Below are 24,224 nucleotides of genomic sequence, written 5' to 3'. Positions count from 1 at the left end.
CGGGGAAACAGCGCCAGAGAAGGGAATAACAATCGAGTTGTTGTTGCGGTTAGATGATGAAGAAGAAGCAGCGTTACTATTATTAAGATTATTGTTTGCGGTATGACTACTACTTAATATGCTACTGTCGAACAAATTAATGAGCGAACCGTTAGGAAAACCGAACGATTTCTGGTTACTGCTCTCGTTAATCGTTAATAGACAGCTACTAAGGTTAGTGTGTGAGATGGGTTTAGGATTCTTACTGAGGTTCTCGGGCTGGTCGTGTCGCGACGCGGCCTGCTGGGAGAGCAGCGATCTCTGCGAAGTCTCGTCGGCGGCAGCGTCGACAAACGACGGCGGGGGCGGCGAGCCGGCGTCGCGGTCGCCACCCCCGAGCGCCGCCTCCTCCTCGCTAAAGTCGCCGGCGCGGCTGCTGCTGCGGCCGCCTCCGCTCAGCTCTTCGTCGAGGTAGGGGTTAGAAGACGAGGGTGGTCGGTGGTGCAGGTCATTGTGCGGGGTGTGGTGGGACGAGGGTGACGTTAGTGGGTGCATCAGGTCCTCGTGGTGGTTGCTGTTGCTGCGCTTGTCGGCATCATCGTCGTCCGAGTAGACCGCCTCCGCTTTGACGCGCGCGTGCAGCGGAGGCGACGCGGAGCTCGTGTTACTCGAGGGGCGCGGCGCCGGTTTGCTCAGGTTTTCAGGTACGTCCTGCGGGGGTTGGTACTGCTCGCGTTTCAGGTGGTGGTGGTGGTGGTGGTGCAGCGGCAGCGACAGGTGGTGGTGTTGTTGGTGTTGCTGCTGCTGCTGCTGCGACGGCGGAACTGCAGCGACGGCGGGCGGAGGAATTTGCAAACCGGTAGGTGCGACCAGGGTGGAAGTGTTCAACAGAGGGTGCGAGTTGGCCCGAAAGTGGTGCGAAGAGGGAATGGGAATGGAGGGCGGGTGCGTGGACACCTGCGACGGCGGGAAGGGCGGCAGGCTCGACCCGATGACGGGGTGGGGGATCAGGGGAGGCGACGACGAAGAAGGATTGTTTTGCTGTAACTGCGCCAACAGTGGCGGGTGGTATTTGTCTAAGTGTTCGGGTACGGGGTTTGGATTCATTTTAATATGCGGAAACTTGGACGTGTGTCTTTGGAAATGAACTTTCAGATTGCCCTTCGTGGTGAAACGACTACCACAAACATTGCATTTAAACGGTCGCTCACCTGTGTGCGAGCGGATATGGATCTGCAGCGCCGAATCCGATCCGAACACTTTGCCGCAGTAGCGACAGCGGTGCTTGAAGAAGGGCTCGCTGCCGCGTTTGCCGTCGCCGTTCTTGCCGCCCTTGGAGCCACCGCTGCCGCGGAACGCCAGCTCGTCGGCCAGGTTACCGGCGAGCAGGCCCTGACTGGCGCTGTCCAGCACCTCTTGCGCGCGCCGCTGAAGCATCTCGAGCGAGTTCGGCTCGTCCAGCGACGGGAACGGTTCCGTGTTGGTGATGATGGTGTCCGCCAGGGTCGCCGAGATGGAGCAGCCGGTCACACCTCCCGTCTGGTGGTGCAGCGGGTGCGGCGGGATGATCGAGTTGGCGATGCTTGTCGGGGCGGATGAGGTAGTGGGCGGGGTCGGCACCCTCGGCGAATCCTTCACCGGTGGCTTGATCGTGTGCGAGATCTCGGCCATCGAGATGCGTGGGCCCGCGGACAGCGGCTTGCTCATCATCGTGGCCGGCAGCGCCGTGCCCTGCGACGAGGGCGAAGGCTGCATGAACCGCTCCTTCTCCATGACTCGCTCGCGCTCCCTCTCGTGGTGGTAACCGCTCGGCTGGAGGGGCACGTTCGCCGACGAGAGGGGAAGGCTGGAAGGGATTGATATGGGAGGAGAGGGGGGAGTGAGAATGTCATCCTGCTGGCTCCTGGGAATGGACGCGGGGGACACCGGGCTGCCCTCTTTGCTGTCTCTGTTCAGGGTGAGCTGCTGCTGTAGCTGCTGGATGATGTTCATCTGCATCACCTGCTGCTGCTGCAGCGCGAACAGCGTCGACTGCAGCACGGCCAACTCCTGCATCGCGGCAGGGTTGTTGGCGCAGTTGGCCAGGGCGGTCGCAGCGAACTGCGCCACGGCCACCTTAGTGTTCTGCATTGTTTCCAGGGTGACAGAGCTGGAGAACAGACCTGCTGCGCCGGGCAGCGTGGAAAGCGTCGCCAGGGCGGCTGCCGCGTTCGGGGATCCGCCGCCCGACGACAGGTTCAGCAGTGGTGCCAGGTTCATCATATTCGCTACTTTGTTTGGCTCGCTAAAGTCCTCCATCTCCTCTTTGTTGGGGGTTGTGACGGCTCCGTTGTTGTTCTCAGCGTCCTGGAGGCGACGGCGCTTTAGCACCTCGCCGCCGTCGCGCTTTTCGTCGTCGGCGTCCTCACCTGAGGAGCCAGCGAGCTCTTCCTCGTCCACCGGCTTGGCGCAGGTCGGCTTGTGAGCCACGTAGGCGGCCAAATTCACGAAGTCGGCCTTGCAACGTCGGCACTGGCGCTCGCTGTTGGGGTCTGCGTCCTGCAAATCCTCGCTTTCTGCACCGTCGTCTTCCGACACTGAGCACGAATTTTCGTCTGAAACAAAAAGATCAGACAGGTTAGCTTAAAAAAGGTTTGACAAAATTTGCTGGAATTAAAAAAAAATAAAACAAGCATCGATTGTACCATTGAGGAGACTGTTTACGATGTTCTGTCAAGAAAACGGAATGGACAGAGAGAACCTTTCAGTGTGTCTGCTACAAGTAAATATCTGTCAAAAATCGGACGGTTCTCGGAAACGTCATTATTTTTTTGTTGTACTTAAAAAATTGGACGGTTGACTTTTAAAAATATATTCACCCCGCGTGGCCTGTTGGCGGCGGGTGTAACAACAGGGCACCCACGGCTGCGTGTATAATAGACACACACACACGCGCGCGCAGTTAGGCGCTGAGCTGCTGTGTGGAGTTTGATTGAATAATAAACATCGATAAATTATTCCACAGTTCTTTTTTCATTCAGCTGTTATTATTACGGCTGTCACGGTTGTTCTAGATGAAACGAACCATCTGCCGCGGCTTTTATATTTTTAATGCCTGCGAGAATATCCATATACTGTTTATCTGCTGGCCGCGTACACAATGGCTTGTTCTGCTTTTCTTCCGAAAGATTCACCTGCTGAGCGACCCACCGCGATTTGTACAAATTAATTTGATTGTCGCGTCGATGACCGATCCACTGCGGAGCGACAAGAAAATAAAACTGCGAGAGCTGGGTATTCAAATTGCCAAAGGCAGCAGTGCCACTGCTTTGTTAGTGCGCGTCACAGTGGGACACATTGGTAGACAACAGACAACACACCTTTTCAGTTTGCGCTAGCTCAAAATAGAATTCCTTTAAGACTCAATCAAGCATTGCACCGATGTCACGTTTGGAATCATTTCTCTCCAGCATTGCATGAAGTCATTCAACGGCGAGAGCTTTTTTTCTCTCACCTCTCACAAACAGTAAGAGCCAAAAGGATCTGCTCTGTTAGCAAGCCGGAACTTTGTTCACTAATACAATTTGTCGTTCGCACTCACAATCAGCTTTGCGAAAATTTTGTTCTCACCAGTTGCCGCCGGTTCAGAGAAAAAGAAAGGTTTTCGGTTATTCAACAATTCAAAAGTTCGATCGAGAGCGTGGTGTCTAATTTTGGCCGAGTTGATTAAGAGCTCACCTCAAAGACGAAACCTCGTGATTAATGGGCGAAATTTCAGAACACAAAGCGCGCGAGTTTTCCTGCTCAAATCTATTTTTCAGCCGCAGTCGGCCGCGGATTTATCACCTGCCGACCGAGATTTTTCAGAAAACCGCTGTTTTGTTGAAATAATACGCGATGCCGCACAGGTCGGCCACCAACCAAATTTTAAATAAACACCTATGTGGCTCGGCAGGCACAAGTAGACAGCGATTTATTTTTACTGCCGCCGGTGGCCGCGGCGAGTGGCGAGTAGAAAACGCCGTTTGCGAGAGCGAGATTAACTTGTAAAATGCTGTATTGAGGCCGCACCACCGATTGCATCAATTTAATTAAAGTATCAAAAATATACGCAAATAAAAATTGGCACCGGTGACAAAAGCAGCAGCAGTAGCGGAGCAGTGCCGATTAAAAAGCTTTCTGCTGCGAGCACACAAATTATTGGTCGCTGCCATTATAAAAGTATGCGCGAGAGCGGCTCTCGTCGCTTTTATTTGGCCAGCGTTTGTATACGATTTGCTAGAAGCATTTCTGCGCTTTTATAACCGCTAAAGAAAGCAGTGATCCTAGCCAGATGATGATACCGCGCGCGCGAATGCCGATGCTGCTACTTTAATTCTATTCTATTCTGATCGCGGCCGGCAATTCATGGTATGTAACAAACTTACTTTTTCACAACTTCATATATGCGCGCCTGCTCTCGCCGCAGAGAACAAATAAAATGAAAAAAGAAATATCAGCCCGCTGATGAGCCGCGAGCTGTTCCGCCAGATATTATATTCGGAGGGCTTTGTTTTCTAGCAGCCGTCGCTCTCTTTTTATTCGGAATTAGAAACGAGAGGCAGTTAAAAATTTGTCCTCCCCTTCTCATTCGCGGTCCCCTGCTCGCTTTGTGCTTATGATGTTATTCGATGATGAGCTCCCAGTCTGCATTTTATTCAAACCAGCAGCAGCGGCAGACATGCCATTACCTATTTTTTTATATCGAGTGAATGCACCACTCTCTGCTCTGCTCTGCACACACACACTCTCTCACAGACATATATAGAAATGGATTTCGTGCCCCCGTTTTCAACCAAGCGAGCTAATAATAGGTGGGGCGCAATTCATTTTTCATACGGCAGCCGCGCGTTCTGCTACTACTGCTGAAAAAATAGACGCCAACGAGCCGCCGCCGCGCCGCTGCTTTCACGGAATAGTGGTAAAAATGGTACAAGAAAAATATTTTCTTTGAAATCGTAAAAATGCTGTATTTCCATCTTCGCCGCCCTTAATTTAAAATATATGTAGAGTCGCTGAGCGAGGGAGCCGGTCTGCAGTTAGTTGTTCTTAAAGAGTGCGCGTCTGCTGCGTGCGGAAATATCCCATTTAAAATGAAACGGCATGCTGCGCGAGAGCGACCCCTTGCATTTTTCTTTGATGGAGAAACAAAAGTAGGGAATTTCATATCGCACGCTGAGCTTGAAGCGTTCACACGCGAACGATTGCGCCAGAAATGAGCAGTTTAATGTGCATTGGCCCGTTAGTTTTGACACCTAGCCCGACGCTTATAATACTCTTCGCGCAGTGGAAATATTCACGCGTAGCCTGCAAACGTGTACTAACCACTAAACTGCTGGCGTCCGTCCAAGTTGTATAGCTGTCAAACGTGAAAAATCAATCGGGCGTGTTAGCTATGCGCAAGAAATTCATTCGGCGATATGCACAGTCGAAATAAATACGCGAAAAAGTGTTAATTCTTTTGAGTGTTGAAATTGATGGTGCCAGTCTGTGCGCGGGTGGCGAGTTTTTCCATTCAAAGTTAGACACCAGAATCATGAAGAGCCGTGCACAAAAAGAGACAATTTAGAATGATATCCCGAGCGTCCATTGAAATTCGTTTCCTGCTCTAGAAAATCCTCAAGTCATTTTTGCTCATTGACAAGTAGATCAAGATGGAGAGTTCGCGGCTCGGGCAGCCATCCGTCCTCGACAATCAGCTAGAGCCGCTTTTTGTTTCAACGTGTGTACCTCACGGATTCTGCGGTTTGCGAGGGAATTCGCCGCTTGCGTGTGTACAATGTGTCATTACTGAACGCCACTTGTCCGCCACACACCGCGAGAGCAAAAAGCAATCTACGAAATTTCGATTTTGTTTTTGGCACCCTTCCTGCTGTGCTAGCGCAGCATTTCTCATTTGCGTGCAAGTATTAAGAATTCTAGGTATAATAAAATTTATCGCGCATTTCATCCCAAGCAGCGGCGGCGTCGGCGGCAGCCGGCTCATTGTTTTCGCGAGATCTAAAACTGTTTTGTTTCAATTTCAGCCTGCCTAGCCATACTCGCACTCTCTTCTGGCTCGAATAAATTCGCTCGGCGCTCTCGGCAGCGGCCGCCGCAGATATATCGCTTTAAATGTGTATGGTCTCTTTAAAAAATCAATAACGTTTTATGCTACTTGTTCAGCTGCAGCGGCAGCAGACGCTTGCTCCGAGTCACAAACACACACACACGTACAGCAGTGCAGCAGGCTATACGAAACGGAGCTGCGTCCAGCAATTTCGCGTCCCTGCTATGCAATAACACACAAACAACAAGCCGAGGCATTCTGCTCGCCATTTGATCCGTGCAGTTGCGGGAATTCAATTTGAAACAATGGAGTTTCGTTTTACACGGTAGCCGCTAGATGAGCAGCGGAGACGAATTGGAAAAGTTGATGAAAGAAAGATGGCTGGGGAGTTCGTCAGAATTCAAAAGCCCCTTAGACTTGGATTTAGAATTTGCAGAGCGAATCAGAAAACATTTAGATAAAATCGGTTGAGGTATTCAAATTCAAAATTGTAACATGGCCGAAAAAGCTGTTTTTGCCTTATCGCGTCACATTCCCCCATTGAAAAAATCGCTGATAAATATCTGGACTGGTTCTCCTTTGTCGAGCGTTGCTGAACCGCTTTTCTAATTCCTGCTGCAGGCGTATTTGATTGGCATGGAGTGGAGCTCCGATGTTCGCTACTGGTCGTGCGCCCGGGAAAACGTGCGCGGCGCCGATATCAAAATATAATATCATACGCGGCGCACCGGAGGCAAGCACCTCCCCTCACGATATAAAATCGAGATTTGTCATAACGACGCGAGGGTCGGGGGAGAGCGAAATATGAATGGCCGATCCATATTTGTCTGATATGAAAACGGGGCGGGGTCACCCTCATCCCTCATAATCCAATAAAACCGACGCTCCCTCGCCCTCCCGGCGGCACGAGCCACAATAATTTCATATCTCTGCGACGGCGCAATTTTGGTGGCTGGGCTGATTATCGACCAAATTAAGCCGCCACCGCGTGTGTGCATTCGCGACCCCCACTGTGCTGGGGGCTGAAACTGCGGTAGCACACACACACACTCTCACAATAACGTAATATTGCCATGCAAATTGGAGCATATGCTCTGAGGGCGAAAGCCGCCGTGACGCGCGGCGTGAAAAGGAAAGCGTCAAAATTTGTGTGAATAATAGGGATCAATAAAATGTATTGAAGTTGAGCTTTAAGCAGGGAAATCCAAACTCAAGTTGATTTCAACGATGCACGGAATAAGCGAACAAATAATGAAAACATTTTATTTCTTTGGATATGTAGAACATTTGAGCTTAAATAAGGCTCTATCTTAAAAGCTACAAGATATTGTCAAGTGATCAGGGATTGAGGCAAAAAGCCACCTTGCATATAAAACAAATTTCAACCTAAATGTGACAGTCTCATTAATTTGTTCTTACAATTAGAGGATTTATCATGTATATTCTTTCGTTTAAGCTATTCAAGAGTATTATTTCAATTATTGTGTATCTATTTTTTTAAAGGGACTACCAGGTTTTGGCCTTGGTCTTGTAATTAATTAAATCCTGCTCAAAGATATTTAATAATGAGTTTGAGGGATAAAAAACAATCTGGAGTGACCATAAATTTCCGAAGAATTTCCAGCTCTGGTCCAAATAAATAGAATAAATAATTTCTTAATTGAATGTCGTTAAAAGTACAATTTTGATAAATTTTAATGATGTGTTTCTGAGAGAAAAGCTGCCAAAGATTGAAAATTCAAATGAGGGTAATTTTTTTCGACCAAATAATTATTCTGTTCTTATCCGTTTCCCTGCGGCCACCCCCATTCTTCCAGAGAAGCGGCAGCTGCAATTAGCAGAGTTGTCGCACGCTCAAATAAATGATCTGACGCGCTATGCTATTAATAAAATAATAAATAATCCAACACTCATCATGCCTCCCGTGGAAATTAAATGCGGGTCGCGCACTGCATGAGTGCTGCGTGCGGTGGATTTCATTTTGTTTTTTTAATTCTTCCCCCGCGCGAATTTGCTCCGGCAGCTCTCATTGTTTTAATTAGAATTCATATATAGAGAGAGCAGGGAAGGGTTGGAAATGGAGGCTATTATTCAATATGCGGATAATTTTTGCGCGGCCGCGATTTTTGTCTCGTTAATTGGAGCCGCCGCCGCGGGTAATGAGTGCAAAAGCAGAGCCAGGACCTCTCTCTGATTGTTAATTGAGCCGAGCACACACACAGTATGGTAATTTGGCAAATACGCGCGCGCTCTTTGTACCCCACTAGCTGTGTGTGCTGTGCGCGCAAAATTGGAAGTTGGCTATTATACACCTTTTCTCTGCCATGCTGTGTGCGTAATTTTCACTCTCAGTCCTGCTCCCACCGCTGCCAAATCGAATATAAGGGTGGACGCTAATTATTCACCAGCAAAAAAGCTTATTGGAAATTCGCAATAACAGTTAAAATCTTTAAAGAGGAGTGGTGTAGTTTTGATGCAAAAATAATCGTAATCTTTGGTTGAATTTCAGCAAAATAACTCCATTTAATTTGACTGAGATTTTTTACCGGAGAAAAAAAATCAATCAATGCTAGATGTTTTATTTTCGAAGGGAAAAATCAACTTCATTTTCATCGACCAAATTGATTTTGCGTTGTTTTTACTGCAGGCATTGTTCGTCCGCATATCGTTTTCTCATTGGAGCGCTGCAGAATGGATGAGCGCTATTGTGGTGCAGCAGTTATTGATTTCAATCTGGCTTTGGCAATATATTTTATTGCGCTGGATGTACAGTGCAGATCAACATGCAGCAACTGAGCCGGGCTCGCCGGCTGGGCTAGATTTTAATGTTATGCGCGCGCGAACGGTGCGGCGGCGGCGGTCTCGCGGATGTATCATAATAAAGCATCAATTATTTTATTGTCTGCCGGTGTGCGGTGGTGCAATAACACACACTGGATGTACACACATATATACGTATACTCACACACACAGCGGCCGCACCTACGGCCGGGGCGCTGAATTTATGATGAGAGGCGAAATTTGCTTTTAATGTCCGCTGCAAATGGATATGCGCGATATGATGCTGTTTATTTACAACTGTGTGCGAACCGGCCGGCAAGAGGCTCTCGCGTGAATGTTATATTCGCTTGTGAAATACTTGCATACGAGCGAGCGGACAGGGTGTGAACGCGAATTCATATTGTGTCGAGTAAATATGTGTGTGCTGGTGAGTAATAATATCTGCAATGCGCTGATGTTTTGCAAAAGTTGAAATTATTATTGTACATAGTTGGTACATGGCTGATGCGTCGTAAATATTCAGATGATGCAGGAACGAGTATTCAAACTGCAGTTTGAGTCAAATTACCTCGGATAAAAAACAAATTACGACCATTGCCGCCAACTTATGAAAATATAAATTCGCAGTTATTAAAATAATATCATATATCTCAAGTGGAGCGTTGGTGGAAAAATTCGAATTTTTATTTCATGTTTGGAAAACATATGGCAAGTAAAAAGTGAAAAACTTTATCCCCAATCAATGAAGAACACACAAACGAAATTTTCCAACAAAATTCTCTGTTTACACGGCTGAGATGCTCGGCGCGCGGGGACGAGTGCTCTTTTATTTGAATTTATTGATTGGCCTGCTCAGCAGAAAAGAACAAAAGGACGCAAGCGAGGAGCTGAATTTGAATATGATAATACGCTTGAATGGATACCCGCGCCATAATATATTTTTCTGCCGCTGCTGCCGAGCAAATAAACTGTCGTTTCCCGCGGCCCCAACTCCGCATAGACCGGCACACACGAATATAAAAAATTTATTTTACGAGTTTTTTGAGAGGACCACCAATTTTCATATATATTCACACGCGCGGCACAAAAGTGGCACCAGCCACACTGGAGTGCTGTCGCCAGTCTTTCCATCTTGATAAAATTTATGATATTCACACCGCGCGACCGAGCTGAAAAATTTCATCTACACGCGGGGAGAATGAGAGAGAGGAAAATTTTATATGATATTCGTCCGCATATATGCAGACAAACACGAAAAATTAATTTCACACTCGCTCTCTTATACCTCTTGCAGATTGGAGCGTGTGATTTTGGAGTGATATAAAAAATGGCTGCATGTTTTGTGTCACAATGTGTCGACACTAAATCAAACTGTTGTAGTGCCGTAAATCTGACGCGCACACTTTTCTGCTCCCCCAACCCGCTAACCCGCCAGCCGCCTGCTTTTTCTATTTCCAAACCAAAAAAGAGTCGTGCGCGTGTTTTCGGAGAGAACGCGGAAATGTTTGGGTGCATTTTACGCACTGGGTCTGTGCTAAGGTTGCACAAACTAATTTATACACGCCCACGTCGTTGAATAAGCGTGTGTTCTATTTTGGGAGAATCTTGACGTGCTTAATATCTTGGAAGAAAAATGAATTAGAGAATACCAATCGTGTATAGAGCGAAATAGGAATTTTTTCCTCTCTACGCTAGGTCTGATAAACGTATATATTTTTTTAATCAGAATACATAATATGACGAGTGCTGTGCGTATTTTTATAGCTAAAACAACATCATTTTATATTGCCATTTTCCTCGAAAATTTAATCAAAGCTGGATTGCTGGTGCTGATTTTTAATTACACAGGCCATTTATTTTTTATGGAGCAGTCTTGACTGCCCTTCTGCTCATTTAATAATAAAGAAAGCAGCGATGCTGCTGATTCTGTTGGCCTATTTTCCTGCCGTCGGGCATATCAAAAGCTGTTGAGTAAACAAAGGGCCAAAGCCAGAAGCCAGTTTTTTCTTCTTTTTCATCATCATTTTTAATTTCGGGAATAAAATTTGTCAAGTTTTACGCGAAGGAACGCCGGGATTAAACATCGACGCCCGTTGCCGACGCTCGAGAATGGAAGAAAAAATAATAAAAAAGTTTTTTATGGATCATAAAACCTATACACACGAGCAGTCTGTTAAATTTCAAACAAAAAAATCGTAGACGCAGAAAGAAAGTCTAGTTTAGTGCGCGCCGGAAGAAAAGAATGAAAGCAAGCTCGCGGTCTCTCTCTCTCTCTTTCTCACACACTCTTTCTCCTCCCTTCGTTATTTTATGCTGCAGAGTTTGAGGATAAAAATCTGCTATTTGACATATTTTTTACTGCCACTGCAGCGCGTGCTCGGCGGCACAGCAGCATTTCTCTGATATTTTTATATAAATCATAGGGGCGGAGACGCGCCAAGAGCCAGATAACGCACAAACACACACACATCCCCTATAGCTTCTACTCTGCTTTTTCGGAATGGAAAAGCAGCTTGCTATATATGGGAGGGCTCAAGTTGAGTTATGTCTGTTTTTTGGTTTTCCGTTCTTTCTTTCTTTTTGATATATATGAGCCGGCGACTGCCGCCGCCGGCGACGAAGAGAGTTTCTTATTCCAGCGGCTGTTATTAGAGCTCGCGCATTTGCAAACAGAGAGCTGCTTGGTGCCGTTTCAAAAAAGCCACAAAGCACCATCATATTTCTCGCGTGCCTCCTTTGAGATAATGAATCATCATTAATAAAACGCAGCAGCTACTGCCATGCCTTCGAATTGTTTTATCTTTGACCGCGAAAGGGAAAATAGCGTGCGTGCGGAGGCTGCGCGCGTGCCTCCGAACGGCGGGGCTCCAACGAACCCCCTGTGGAGCGAGCAGGAAACCTAAAAGCCATTCCTCGCACCAGGCATTACAATAATATTTTAACGCGTGCGATGCTCGCCTGGGTGCTGAGATGAAAGTGCTCGGGGCTGCTTGATTAATCAGCTGGACACTTGCACGCAGCCCAACACACGTCTGCTGCTCGCTCTTTTATACAAATGAGGCAGTAAATCTCGAAATTGGAGTGATGAAAAGTCTTGGACTAAACACACTGCATTTGAGCGAACAAAAATGATTGATTAGAAATTAAATATGTTTCGTCCTTATTGAATTCGAAGGTGAAGCAAAAATGTGGCAAAATTGGCCAAACCTATTTAAAAACCTTGAGCACCGAGGAAAAACACGCGAATCAATTGAGATTAATAATAAAACGATAGGTTAGCGAAGCCTGTGGCGCGCGCGGATAATTCAGCCCATTTCACAACATAATGTGCGGTTTCATCAACTGATGAATTCTACAAAAATCTCAACATTCGCTGCCAAATTGCCTGATTGTTGTGCCAAACAGCGGCTGCTGCGGCGGCGGAGCAACAGCTCACCCGCCGGATTATTTTAGAATTTTATATCAAAGCCCAAACTATTATAATCCGCGAGAAGGCTGAAAAATCTCATTGTCTGCATAACTCTCACGGGCGAGCGAGCGGACACGTCTGGGGAAGACGAGGCTTCTGCTGCCAAATTTCAAACTACGCCGGCTCGAATTGATCAATCCTGAGACAGTTTGAAAATAATAATATTCAACTCGCCTGTGTGGAATTCGACTGCTTTTAACTCGGCGCTTTTTTTATTTGCTCTGTCAATGACACAACGGAAAAAACTATAAGGAGAAAAAGCATTCATTTCGGCCAGAAATAATTTCGTCTAGACAGAAATGAATGCAAGCCGATCCCTCCGAAACAATGGCTGAATATTTTCTTCGCGTCTGCCACACATGCACACATATGGGGATAATTCTGGGGGTTAACTCGCAGAGTTAATGCGCGCGGCCGCAATGACGGAAGTCGTCTGTCTTGACAGCCAGCCCCACGAGCACGCAGTGGCGGCGAAAATCTCTTAAAATTCAATTCGGCGCTGCAGGCAGGCTCACTCCCGCATCAGAGCGCGTCGTTTCCTCATTTTTGAAATCTTAATATTGCTCCGGCACGCGCGCGCGCTCGCATGCCTCATCTAGCCTTCTGGGGCTGCTGATTGTCTTCTTGTATTATAACACTCATCCCCACGTGTGTTATTTTAAACCCCGTCGCTCCCCATTTAATGCGGCACATGTGCGTCTGCCGACGCAAACATCCACACTGCTCCTCGTGACGCACCAGATATTGCTTTTTGACATCGCAGTTGGCGGGCGCAAATGAAAACTGTTTTTGTATGGAAATAGTGCACAATGAAAATTTTGTTTTTCAAAAGCCAAACAGATATTTTTCAGGTATGTTCCTGCAGATAAGACCTGAGGGAATACGTTCCTCGTCAAACTGATTTACACTGCAAATCAGGGGTGAGAAAATATCACCCCGCCGCATGTCGCTGCTGCGCGGTGTGAAAAACTCACCTTTGACACCCCAGGTATAGTGACAAACGGTGGGGTGAGATTTTCTCACTGCAGCGCAGTGACGTTTTCTCGCCCCTGATTTGCAGTGTAAATGTCCCTATAGTGAAATGTAATTTTTCAATCTCTTAGGATATAATGCAATTCGTTCTACACATTCCACTAAATAAATATCAAATAAATATTAGGGTAATGACCTCGAAACTGACAAAACAACTGCCAAAAAACTATTTATAGATCTTTGCTTTATTCATTGTACCCATTATTCACCACACAGGTGTGCGGCGCACAGATGTAAGCTATATCTTTTACTCTTTACTCCCCGCATAGAGCTATAATAATTGTCAATATATCCTTTTTTCATTTCCAACAAAAAAAAAGAACAGCAGGGATCGAGGTATGCATTTGAAAAGCGCATGAAAAATTGCTTCTCCATTTCCTGTTTAGTCTTGAGAATTTTATGTCAAAAGGACAAAATATTTGTGATAACACTTTGTTTTCATTTCGGTGTATTTTTTTCATTGAAAAGTAAGGCTTTTCAAAGCAAACAATCCCCTTTTTGAAGTTCCCTAGCGTCCCTTCGGCATTTGCGGATCTGGCATTTGGGTGCTGTTGTACGGTTCCCTTCCTCAACGCATTAATCTTTTAATTAAATCCGCGACACGCGCGGATGGGCAGAAATTAATCGAATCAATCGGCCGCCGAGATCAAAGCCGAGCAACAAGGGCGTCAAAATAACAGATTACACGGCGTCCAAAGTGCTTTAATTCGTCCAGGGGTGCGCGTGCAATATCAAATAAAGATGCGAATAAAATATTACAAGTCAAATCCCGTGTTAACAAGGCTGGCAGCGAGAGCCAATATTTAATTTTCATCCCCTCGCGTAAGTGGCGAGAGCGAACGCACGCCGCTCGTCTCGCACTCTCTCTCTCTCTCTCTCTCTCTCGGGGGCAAAAATTTATTTTCATTATTATGGCTTTGCATGTCCGCAGCACGTTTGGTTTGATTATTAATCCATTGCGTGCTCTCGGTATTTATGAGTGGGTGCATGAGGTTTTCCGCCCTACATTTCTATATAAAACGTCTGCCGCCGCTCTCTCGTTATAATAACAATATCCTGCCGGTGGTGTGCCGGCCGGCCGCGGAGGATTATTTGAGTGGCCGTCCACCCCCGGGCACCCCCGTCACACCTTAATAACCTTCCCTTATATATACATGCTCTCGCACTTATAACACGGCAAATATTATGGTCGCTGACTAAACGCTTTTATATTATTTAATATGCGCGCGGCTCGGGCAGCCTTAGAAAAGCGTTGGCGACGCCTGCTGCTGCTGTGTATGCGTGTGTTATTATTATCATCGTGAGCGCACCGGACGCCCCCTGAAATTAGCTTATGATAAATAATCTGACGTATATGCAAATCACGTTCCGACAAAACAAACAAAGGCTTTCAGGCAACGCGATTTTATGATGCCAATCTGATAACGTGTCTATTTAAACCGCCGGTTTAAGAGCTATAGCGTGAAAGGGTTGATATTATAGAGTAGGAATGAAAAATGGGGGCGCACGAATTGTCTTTTGATTTTTACGATGTAATAGGCGATTGGATTTTTATATCATAGGTCGTAAATTGCTGAGGGTTTAAATTGCGATTCTGTTGGATTATACGGAAACAACGAAATATTAAAAGGTAATGCCTTTTTCATTCACTGAACACAATCTTAACAATGGACTCTTAATAGTAATTCTGCATCCCGTATTCCACTCAATGGCATTATGATACTTTTGAACACTCCCAGGTCTTCCAGCTTTGGCAAAAACGGACGAATGGCCGGAGAAATCCGCGTTGGGGCTTAATTATAATGCAATAAAGGCGATTATTTATTTGCACGCGGACACACCCCTTTCATAAAAGCGGCGGTCGTGATCGAGCGATCCGGCACAACTCCCACCGCGCCTTATCGCGATGCATGATGAATTTCTCCAGCGGTTAATATTTTATTGCACCCAAAATGGACGGAATGAATAAATGAAAATATGCCTCGGTTCGGATTTTTATCTGCGCCTCGCATTTTATGATCCACGAATTGCTCTCTGAAATTTTTTTCCTCCGTTTATGGAACCCGGCGGCCCAAAACGAGAAAGATGTATGGGGGCGGTGGAATAAATAATTTTTTATTTCGTCATTGTATTTCTCACTATAATGTTGTGCGCTCGCTTCAACTGCGAGGGTCATAAAAACCCCTTGTGTGTTACTATACAACCTAAAGAGAAAATTTACGTTTCTCAAAGGATGAGCCCATCCAGCGAGATCATTTTTTCCCCTGCGTGTTGCCATGTGCAAGGCTTTCTACTTTCATGCAAACACACAGCTTGAAAGGGTTGAAAGTTAGTTTTTGTACCCTTTTTCATTATGGTCAAAATATAGCAACATAATTTTTCAAGGAACTTATTGTTTCCTGTAAATACCAGAAAGATGAAAGTTTCCTTAGAAAAACTAACAATAACCTTAGCGTGAGAACGAGAGTGACTCTAATCTTTGAGATATGAGGCACGATGACGCGGGCTTATTGTCACCAGTGGCCATGATCCCTTCGCGGTGGATCCATCGGGAAGGCTGGTTTAATTATTTTAAAATATTATCTCGAGTAATATTTTCTGGTACCAGCCACCGGATTTCGATTGGACAAGTGAGAAACCAGCAGCATTATTTCTGAGGAATATGAGATGGGATGACGTGCACACAGCATGGAGGAAACCGAGCACAAAGGGAATAAACTGCTGCGTCGCCCACAATCGCACGACATTTCATTTTTCCTCCTCCTGTCCTTTTGTTCCCTCCACTTTAATTCAATAACGCGCACTCCTTTTCTTTTATTTATAGCAAAAAATTCAGCCCCTCTTGCAGGCAGCAGCAAATGCCGCTTCTTTCTACCGTCGAGGATATGACAACGACACGCAAGCACACAAATATCAAGTGATATCCAGCTCTTGCTTGATCTGTCCTGACTCTCCCCCTCAATTGGCTCTCAAATTTTCTGTCAATGTTCGGCTGCGTGACAAAGAACAGCCTGACAGATATTTTCCCGCTGCTGTACGCTTCCGTAAACAAAAACAAAGTGGTTTTTGTGTGGAATATAAAACATGGATGGCTCTTCAAATATTCAAATTCGTACACCGGCAGACTGGATCCTTTTCTGCTTGGTTTATATCTTTTAATTTAAAATTGTACTTCATTTCAGTCGATCAAGATTGCTTTCCATCCTTTTAACGATTTTTTGCATTTAAAATATCCACGGAATTCATTAAAAAGCCACTTTGTTTTTGCGAGCTATTTATTGAATGATTCACGGCGTTGCAGTCCCAATTTAAGGCCGAAAAAGGTGGGCCAGCCAGCAGGCTCGGTGCAAAGCGCTTGGCCGGCGCAAAATCATAAATTGGCAGTGTTGATGGGAGTTATGGCTATCAGGTTGCCACCTCGCTCAGGTGGTGACTTTGCGCGCAGGTAAAATACGCTGGGAGGCAGCACAAGTTCATAAACCTTTCTTGTTCCCATGAATAAATTCCCGTGGCGAGTTTTTATTTTACTCTTTCTTTACCGTCGCCAGCACTCACTAAAAGATCTGATTAAGAATTTTTCCGAAATAAACATCTGCCGCTGGACTCTATGATAGTTTTACGACGTGTATTTTTGTTTTTGACGATAGACACCGTACATTAGGCGGCGGAAATTACGACCTCGGTGTGCGCCGTATGATATTAATACTCGAGTCTTTATTTTTTATTCTCACACCTCGAGATAAAATGATATTCCGTCGTATATTGTATAATTGGGCCCATTTGAATGGTCCCCCATAAATATACACAAGAACTGAGCCTTTTCCCATCCTCCTCCTCTCCTCCTGCGCTCCTCCGTCCGCTTATCAGCATCAATTTTTATGACTTTAATATAAATATTAAATTACTTCGTCTCGAAGGAACACGCATTTCTCCTGCAGCGCTGTTTTATTACCGGCCGCGAGAAATGGAGAGCTTTCGCTTATCAGCGTCATGGCCAGTTTTGTATACGCAAGAAAAATGTTTGGTTGCCGCGCTTCTCTACTTAAATTTTTTGTCCCAGCAACGCAGCAGCTCTGGTTTCTTTTTCATTCACAAAACTCGTTGATTTATAATGTTCGTGCCGGCCGAGAGTTTTCACCTCAGCGCAGCCGAGTTTGGGGTCGGAATCATTCCGCTTATCGAAAAATGCTGCTCCTCCTTTAAGTGCCATTATGCATGCGCTCGATTTTTGTTTCCATTAAGTATGCTAATTAGAGCGACTGATAAAATTATTTTTGTATGCACGAGGCGATTTTCGCGCACCCAATATTGTGGGCGACTTTGATTTAGGGTAATTACAATGTCGTGTTATTAAAAATGAGCCGGCCGCGTATAAATATTCAGTAGTTGCGCTGATTGGGTGGCAGCATTTTTTCCCCACTGTGCGATGGACGCTTTCCAGAATTCCATTAATCCGACGTGCCGGACCTAAATTGCCTTATAAAAATCATCAGACGAAAGATAAACGGCCCAATGAGATAAATAAAAATGCTTCGGCTATGGCTGCGTTTCTCCGTTTTTTTATTTACACACACTGCTCCCTTCTGATGATGGAATTCCTATCAAAGCTAAAAGCAGGAAAATCGAATCATAATCATTTCACACCAGTGAACCTTGGCCGACACGAGATTCCACCAGCCCGCGAAATGAATTTCAACCGAAACGTCCCATTCTGCAAGAAAAAATTCCATTTTCTGCCCATATAGGAAGCAAGGAGAAATTAGATAATTCCTCGCACTGCCATCTGAAGCCTGGCCCGGCAATGACCAAATTAGTTCCAATCCACTCTTTTTAAACGCTGTTGGCTCCATTGTAGGGAAGATAAATAAAAAAAATAATTAGTCGGTTCTAGAGCTTTAGTTTTGAGACTCATTGTTGCTAATTGGAGTATGGAGCGTATCTGGTGTCTCATTTACGCCTGATTCCCTGCTTCTATCTTGCGCTCTGCAGGCCTATTGTGTGTGCCAAGTGATCTGCAAATCCCCCTCGTGCTCTCGGCAGAATCACGACTTGGCAGTCGGTTATTTCACACCAGCGCCATTTTCACCTCAAAAGTCATGCACACTCGCGGAATTGCGATTAATTGCCGCGCGGTGGCAATAGCCTAGCTAGCTGTACTTTTGACTCCTCGCCTCGCGCTTTGTTTGCGTTGGCCTCGCTCGCTCGCTCGCTCGCTGCTGCTGCTGGGAATGCTTTGTTTTCTGGCTAAGTTTCGATTCAATTGAATTAGTCGCTCTCCGAAATTTAGCTAGCTGGCGTTGCGGCTGACCCGAAAAATTTGGCAAGTTGAGTGCAGATTTCATACGAGCGTGTCATTGTTTCGCTGCTGTTTTGCGCCTTCCCACTGCCCGCACGGAATCTCACAATTGTTACAGAATGCTAAATTTACATTTGCAGAGGAAGTAATTAAGCCGGGTTTGGAAACTGTGACACACGTTAAACACAGCGCGTACATACGCACGCATGTGTAAGTGGGGAGCAGGTTTACAACGAAGCTCTGATTTTGAAATCCAATTCAGCAGTTAGTGGATTTCAAACGAGAACAGCCGCACGAATGTAATCGGCAAGGCAACGAAATCGAGCGGAAAATTCAAGTTTTCGGGTGTCAAAGTGCGCACGATTGTTTTGCCGTTTGATTTATTTGCAGCGCCAAGCTTTAAGCGCAAAAACTGGTTTCCCAGCAGGCCAGGCCCAGGAGGTGTTGAGATTTGAGCCTGTGTCATAAATTAGCCTAATTTAGCAAATATGTCGGGAATGCTGAGCGGACGAGCCAGCAGGGGGATAAATCGAAAAAGCACAAGTGCGGCCATGGTTTATTTTCCGGCGCAAATCACCATTTTATGACCGCTTTAATGAATGCCCGATCGACGTGAGCGCAAATTAGATAAATTATTATCCGGACAAGCGATTCAAAACTCGCGGCATTAATTTCCAGATGAAACGCGCTAAAATCCTGGACGAAAAAGGAGCTCGTGCAGCTCTCTCGCGCGCGCAAAAGAAAAGTGCTGCGTGGTTTTATTTTAATAAGAGACGCGCTCTGCATTTAAATATTGCTCGGCCAGCTTCATTACACGCGTTTCTGAAAAATAAATCATGGACAGCATTCCTTATTGGAATACTGAAAGAATTGGCCTGGCCTGCGCTCTCTCTGCCACTGAATGCGTTGGAAAACACGCAATAAATACAAATAACCGCACAAAGCACGGCGGCAGCGGCGGCGGCTCTCGGCGCGTATAATCCGCAGCTGCGTTTTAAAATTCAGCTCACCGCACTTTGGCCGTATCAAATTCATATCAATAATCCATAAGGTCGACCAATATGGCATTTACATGAGCCACTTTTTGCGACTATATGTATCATATGGAGGCACACACGACTGCATGCTGCCGCTCATGCCGCCGCCGCCGCTGGAACATGTCACCGCACCGTGCATATGAAATTAAACTTCTTTAAGGAGCAACAAGCAACTGCAGAGGCAGCGTGCGGCTCAAGGAAAAGGTAAACAGGTTTTTCGTTTTGAGTTTGGAGTGACATAAAAGCGAGCTTTATTTGCTGTCACTGAGACAATTATTATTATTTTTCAGTTCAAATTAAGCTTCTCTCTCTCTCTCTCTCTCTCTCTCTCTCTCTCTCTCTCTCTCTCTCTCTCTCTCTCTCTCTCTGTGCAACGCGCGCGACTGCTTTGGCAATTCTCATAAAGCAAAAGTGACAATCGCGCGCCGGGGAGGAGTTCAAAACCTTCGGCTTCTGCGGACAATGTTGAAGCATTATTTTATTAATTTCCGATGTGCCACGCTGGAGCCTCATTTGCATACGGCCGTACAAGCACCAAATCAAGGGAAATGCTCCCCTGTGTCCATTTTCGCCATATGAAGATTTTTCGAAATAAATTATTGATCAGCAGCAGCCCTGGTGTACGACTAGCTGCTCTTCCAAGAACTGCGAATTTACGACTCCGACATTGACAGCGGACATGAGTGAGGCAATGTTGCAAATAAAACACACATTCCGATTGGAGTTTCACCGCTCGTCTCGCCGCGGCCAAGCCAAATGCGCGTAAATTCAAGCGCGTTTTGCACAAATAAAGGCCGAGGCGTCAGATCAAGCGTTTTTAATGCGATTAGCGCAGAATTCCAGCCACACAGCTTTTATTTCATTGCGCGATCGAAAAAAGGCGCTGATCGATATTCAGAAAATCGTGCGAAATTTCTGTTTGCTGACAGTTCCTTTCCCTCAGCTGCGGTAATTTATTTGCCCAGCTCATGTTTATGAAAATGAGAACAAACATGAGCAGTGCATTAAAATTGTGGGAATTGCAGATAAAAGTATGGTCTGGAAAGGATGGAGCAATTGAATTACGTCAGTGAACACGGCGGTCGTGATTTCTAATTTCCATTTGCAGCCGATGCTGAAAAATAAATAAGTAGAGCTGATTGCCTGCAACAAATCATTCCTTTTATTCTTTGAAGACGCATTTGAGTCAGCAGGAGAGAAAATGCTGCTTTTCTATACAGGCGACACCAAGGCAGAGCGAACAGACTGAAAAATCAGCGAGAAGAGAGATTAAATGAATTTATGCCTTTGTTTGGGTGGCTAGTGGGGTCTTTATAACACCTCGGCGCGTTCCCACCGATGCGCCGGCCGCTTGATGTATGTGATATTTTTATGATTTTCGTGTCATGTCAAAAAAGGTTGGCCATAATTCTCGAAATTTTATTCGTGTGCTGTGTAGCGAGGAGGAAATGAGCCGCGGCCCAGCAAACAAGGAAATATTATTACATTGTTGTCTTATCTTGATTCGGTCTTACCTGCCGATGGAGCATCAAAAAGAGCTGAAGGCAGCTGAGCCCAAATAATAAAACGCTATTTTTTGACTGCCAAAGATGGTTTTGATTTACCACGCAACGCGAGTAATTAAATTCCCTCGAGAGATAAGGCGCCAATATATAAAATCGGGCATCTGCTCATGTGTAATATAAATTTTACAACAATTTTATTTTAGTTTAGTTCTCGAATAAATTTAATATGTTTTTGAGCTGCAAGCGAAATTTTGCATTCTGCGAGTATTTCATTATTGCAGAGAAATATTTACCACGCGTGCTTGTAAATCTTTCCCGGCAGCGATGAGAACTTCTTAATTGAAAACGAGAATATTAAATTATCCTACGGAGTTGTGAGAATAAGTGATGGAGCCGGCGAGTGGAGAAATATGAATCTGATTCTCAACACCTCTGCGTGCATGCATAAACGACGAGTATATCATTCGGTTATCCGCCGCTTAGATCTCACACGAATACGTCATTCCTTCTCCAAATGAGTTAGTGGGCTGCCTTTTCCGATGACAAGAACTAAATTTGATACGCTCACACTGCGTGTATGTAAACACATTATACACACGGTCACACAAACAAATCGGACGAAAGAGCAGAGAATTAAACCAACAGAGTGTCGGGAATTTATCTCCGATTCGAGGAGAGAAAAATCCGTTTCAAAACAAGAAACGCTGGCTGCATTTTAAATAAAGTGATTTAGCTGCGAGCTGGCAATTGATAAATATTAATTTCCATTTATTTTCCGTTTGCGCGCGGCTTCGTGCATGACGCGCGATTTACTGCTCGCTCGCGCGCCCATCAGACAAGTTGTTGCTCTCCACTATTAAATTAATTCATTCTTTGAGAAATCGACTTGCTTCCTCGCAGAAATTTTTCTCTCTTCCATCACGGCGGCAGATTTGGGCCGACCGAAATTTTTCACGTCTGCCTACGCATTATCAGCACGAAGACATCGCCGCCAATCCTCGCTTTCAAGAGAAAACAAGCAGCGCGGAGAATTTTCGGCCGCTGCGTGTTATCAGTTGCGCGTAAAAAACACAACTGCTCTCAGCTACCGGTTAATTGCCTCATTTAATAAGCAGTGGATTTATTCACGACGCAACAGCACACTTATCTGCAGACGTTATGAAATTGCAAATTACTATAAATCTCGGCGCCTGCTCGTTCGCTTTCGTTTGTCGCTGTAAGGTCTGCGGCAGCTCGAGCCTTTCCCACACCCTGATCCCTTCTTTTGACCAGCATAGTAGATAGTGGAGATGATTAACAAATCCCTTTTATTTTTCGGCTGCTTTTTGTCAACAGCGAAGCATTATTCACTCGCCACTCTAATGATGCCCGCCTTGAAATACTTGTAATTTACGACCAACCAAAGCACAAGAAAAAAAATCGGGGAATAAATAAGAGTTCTTATTAATGTATCAGCTGCTTTCAGAGGAACAATCTAGTCAGGGTTTGCGTGGCAATAATTTCTCAGATTCTACATCATTAATTTATTTAAATAAGGGTTTTGTAGCTAAATATTTAAACACTCTGGTAACGCATTGTTTTATTTTGTCGCAATTGTTGTTTGTTAATCACTTCAATCAAATCAACAATTCATTGCTACAAGAGTCATACACAATGAGTATGTTTTAACGCACCTTTCAATGACTTATACATTACTTAAAAAGAAATAAAATTCAATTTACGACGTTGTTTTCACTATGTGATCTTTAAAGCAATGGAAGCGTAAATTGACATTCTATAATTTTATCTTATTTCACTCAAAATGTACTACACAATTTAAATTATTGTAAGTTATCAAGCATACTAAATTGAAATATTTGATTACTATATATGGTTACTGAGTTGAGCTGGTTTCAGTTGATTGTTTAACATCTCAGCGTTGTCTGTAGGCAAACATTTTGCTTGCAGATGAAATTTTTGGGGAAATCTTGCGCAACCCGAGCGTTGTACACTTCTTTTAATTAAACAAGAAATCGAACGGGCAAACAAATTCGATTCTATTTTTACGAGACAGTTTGTGTATGATAATTGATAAGTTGGTCCCATCTACAGTCTAAATATTTTTATTACCGAGCCGGCTGAAATGTTTATTGCCAGGGCACCGTTCATAAGGCTAACTGACGGCGAACACACCCTACGCCAACTAAATACATTTTCATTTCTCTCTGCTGCTCTTATGAGAGAGTAGTTTATTTATTTATTTTATTCTCTCAGCACCGGCGGACGGACGGACGGACGACGGATGTTGAGGAGTTTTTTTCAGGCGCCTAATTAAAATATATAAATTTATACAGACGCGCGAGTATCATTAAAAAATGGATGCTGCAAGGTCGTTGATTTTGATCATATGAGAGGCTGGGCATTAAAAATGGTCGGGCCGTCTCACGACTCCCAAAGATTAGAATCTATCGATGGCTATAAAATCCTATACCCGCCGAGCGGCGAGTCTCGAAAATGTGAGTACTCTCATGAACACAAGTATTAATGTGCTAGATGCGGATAAGATATTTGGTTTCGTCGCCGAGTACGGCGTTTCATTCACGAATTAATTCTCGTAAAATTCAGCGTCATCGTATTTGGTCAGATAGGCGTGGAGGAAATTTGAATTTTAGAGGTCTAATTGGGCAGAGCCTCCGCAGCTGAATGTGGATGGATCAATTTTTTTTAACACCGATCTGAGCCGCTCAATTTCTGACAGAATCGGGTATTAGTATTCCAGCACATAAACTCCTCCAACCAATTTTGCCTATCCATTCTGCTGAAATTGCGGCCAAATTCCGCGACATTTTTGCCAAGGTGCCAAGAAAGAGCAGGAGGCGCAAGAGGCGCGCGAATTCCCACGTCGGCAGCGGCAGCAGCGTCGCCGCGGCTTAATTATGGTACTGGGCGCGTATATGGATTATGATGAAGTACCTGCTGGTGCTCACTTGGAGACGGGTTCCCATTGGATGGTCACCTTGGAGGGGAACGCGAGAGCCGCGAGATGCTCCGCGCCGCCCACCGCCCTTCGTGCCGCTCG

The 24,224-nt window shown here is 45.2% G+C and overlaps 1 protein-coding gene across 8 annotated transcripts in view; it reads right to left on the bottom strand.

The window, feature by feature from the left end:
• The window catches only part of LOC135948156 (sal-like protein 1), a 66,962-nt gene that overhangs the window by 7,504 nt on the left and 35,234 nt on the right, over nucleotides 1–24,224 (bottom strand). For all 8 annotated transcript variants that reach the window (XR_010575781.1, XM_065497274.1, XM_065497267.1 and 5 more), the window contains exon 3: nucleotides 246–2,573. Coding sequence is in view for 7 of the 8 variants with exons in the window: in XM_065497274.1 (XP_065353346.1) it covers nucleotides 246–2,573 (2,328 nt within the window). In the remaining variant the exon portion in view is untranslated. The remainder of the gene's footprint in view (nucleotides 1–245; nucleotides 2,574–24,224) is intronic.

The sequence above is a fragment of the Cloeon dipterum genome, chromosome 1 (assembly GCF_949628265.1).
Source record: "Cloeon dipterum chromosome 1, ieCloDipt1.1, whole genome shotgun sequence".
Lineage (NCBI taxonomy): Eukaryota > Metazoa > Arthropoda > Insecta > Ephemeroptera > Baetidae > Cloeon > Cloeon dipterum.
Note: the sequence above shows the minus strand (reverse complement) of the source record. Positions and strands in the feature narration are given on the sequence as shown.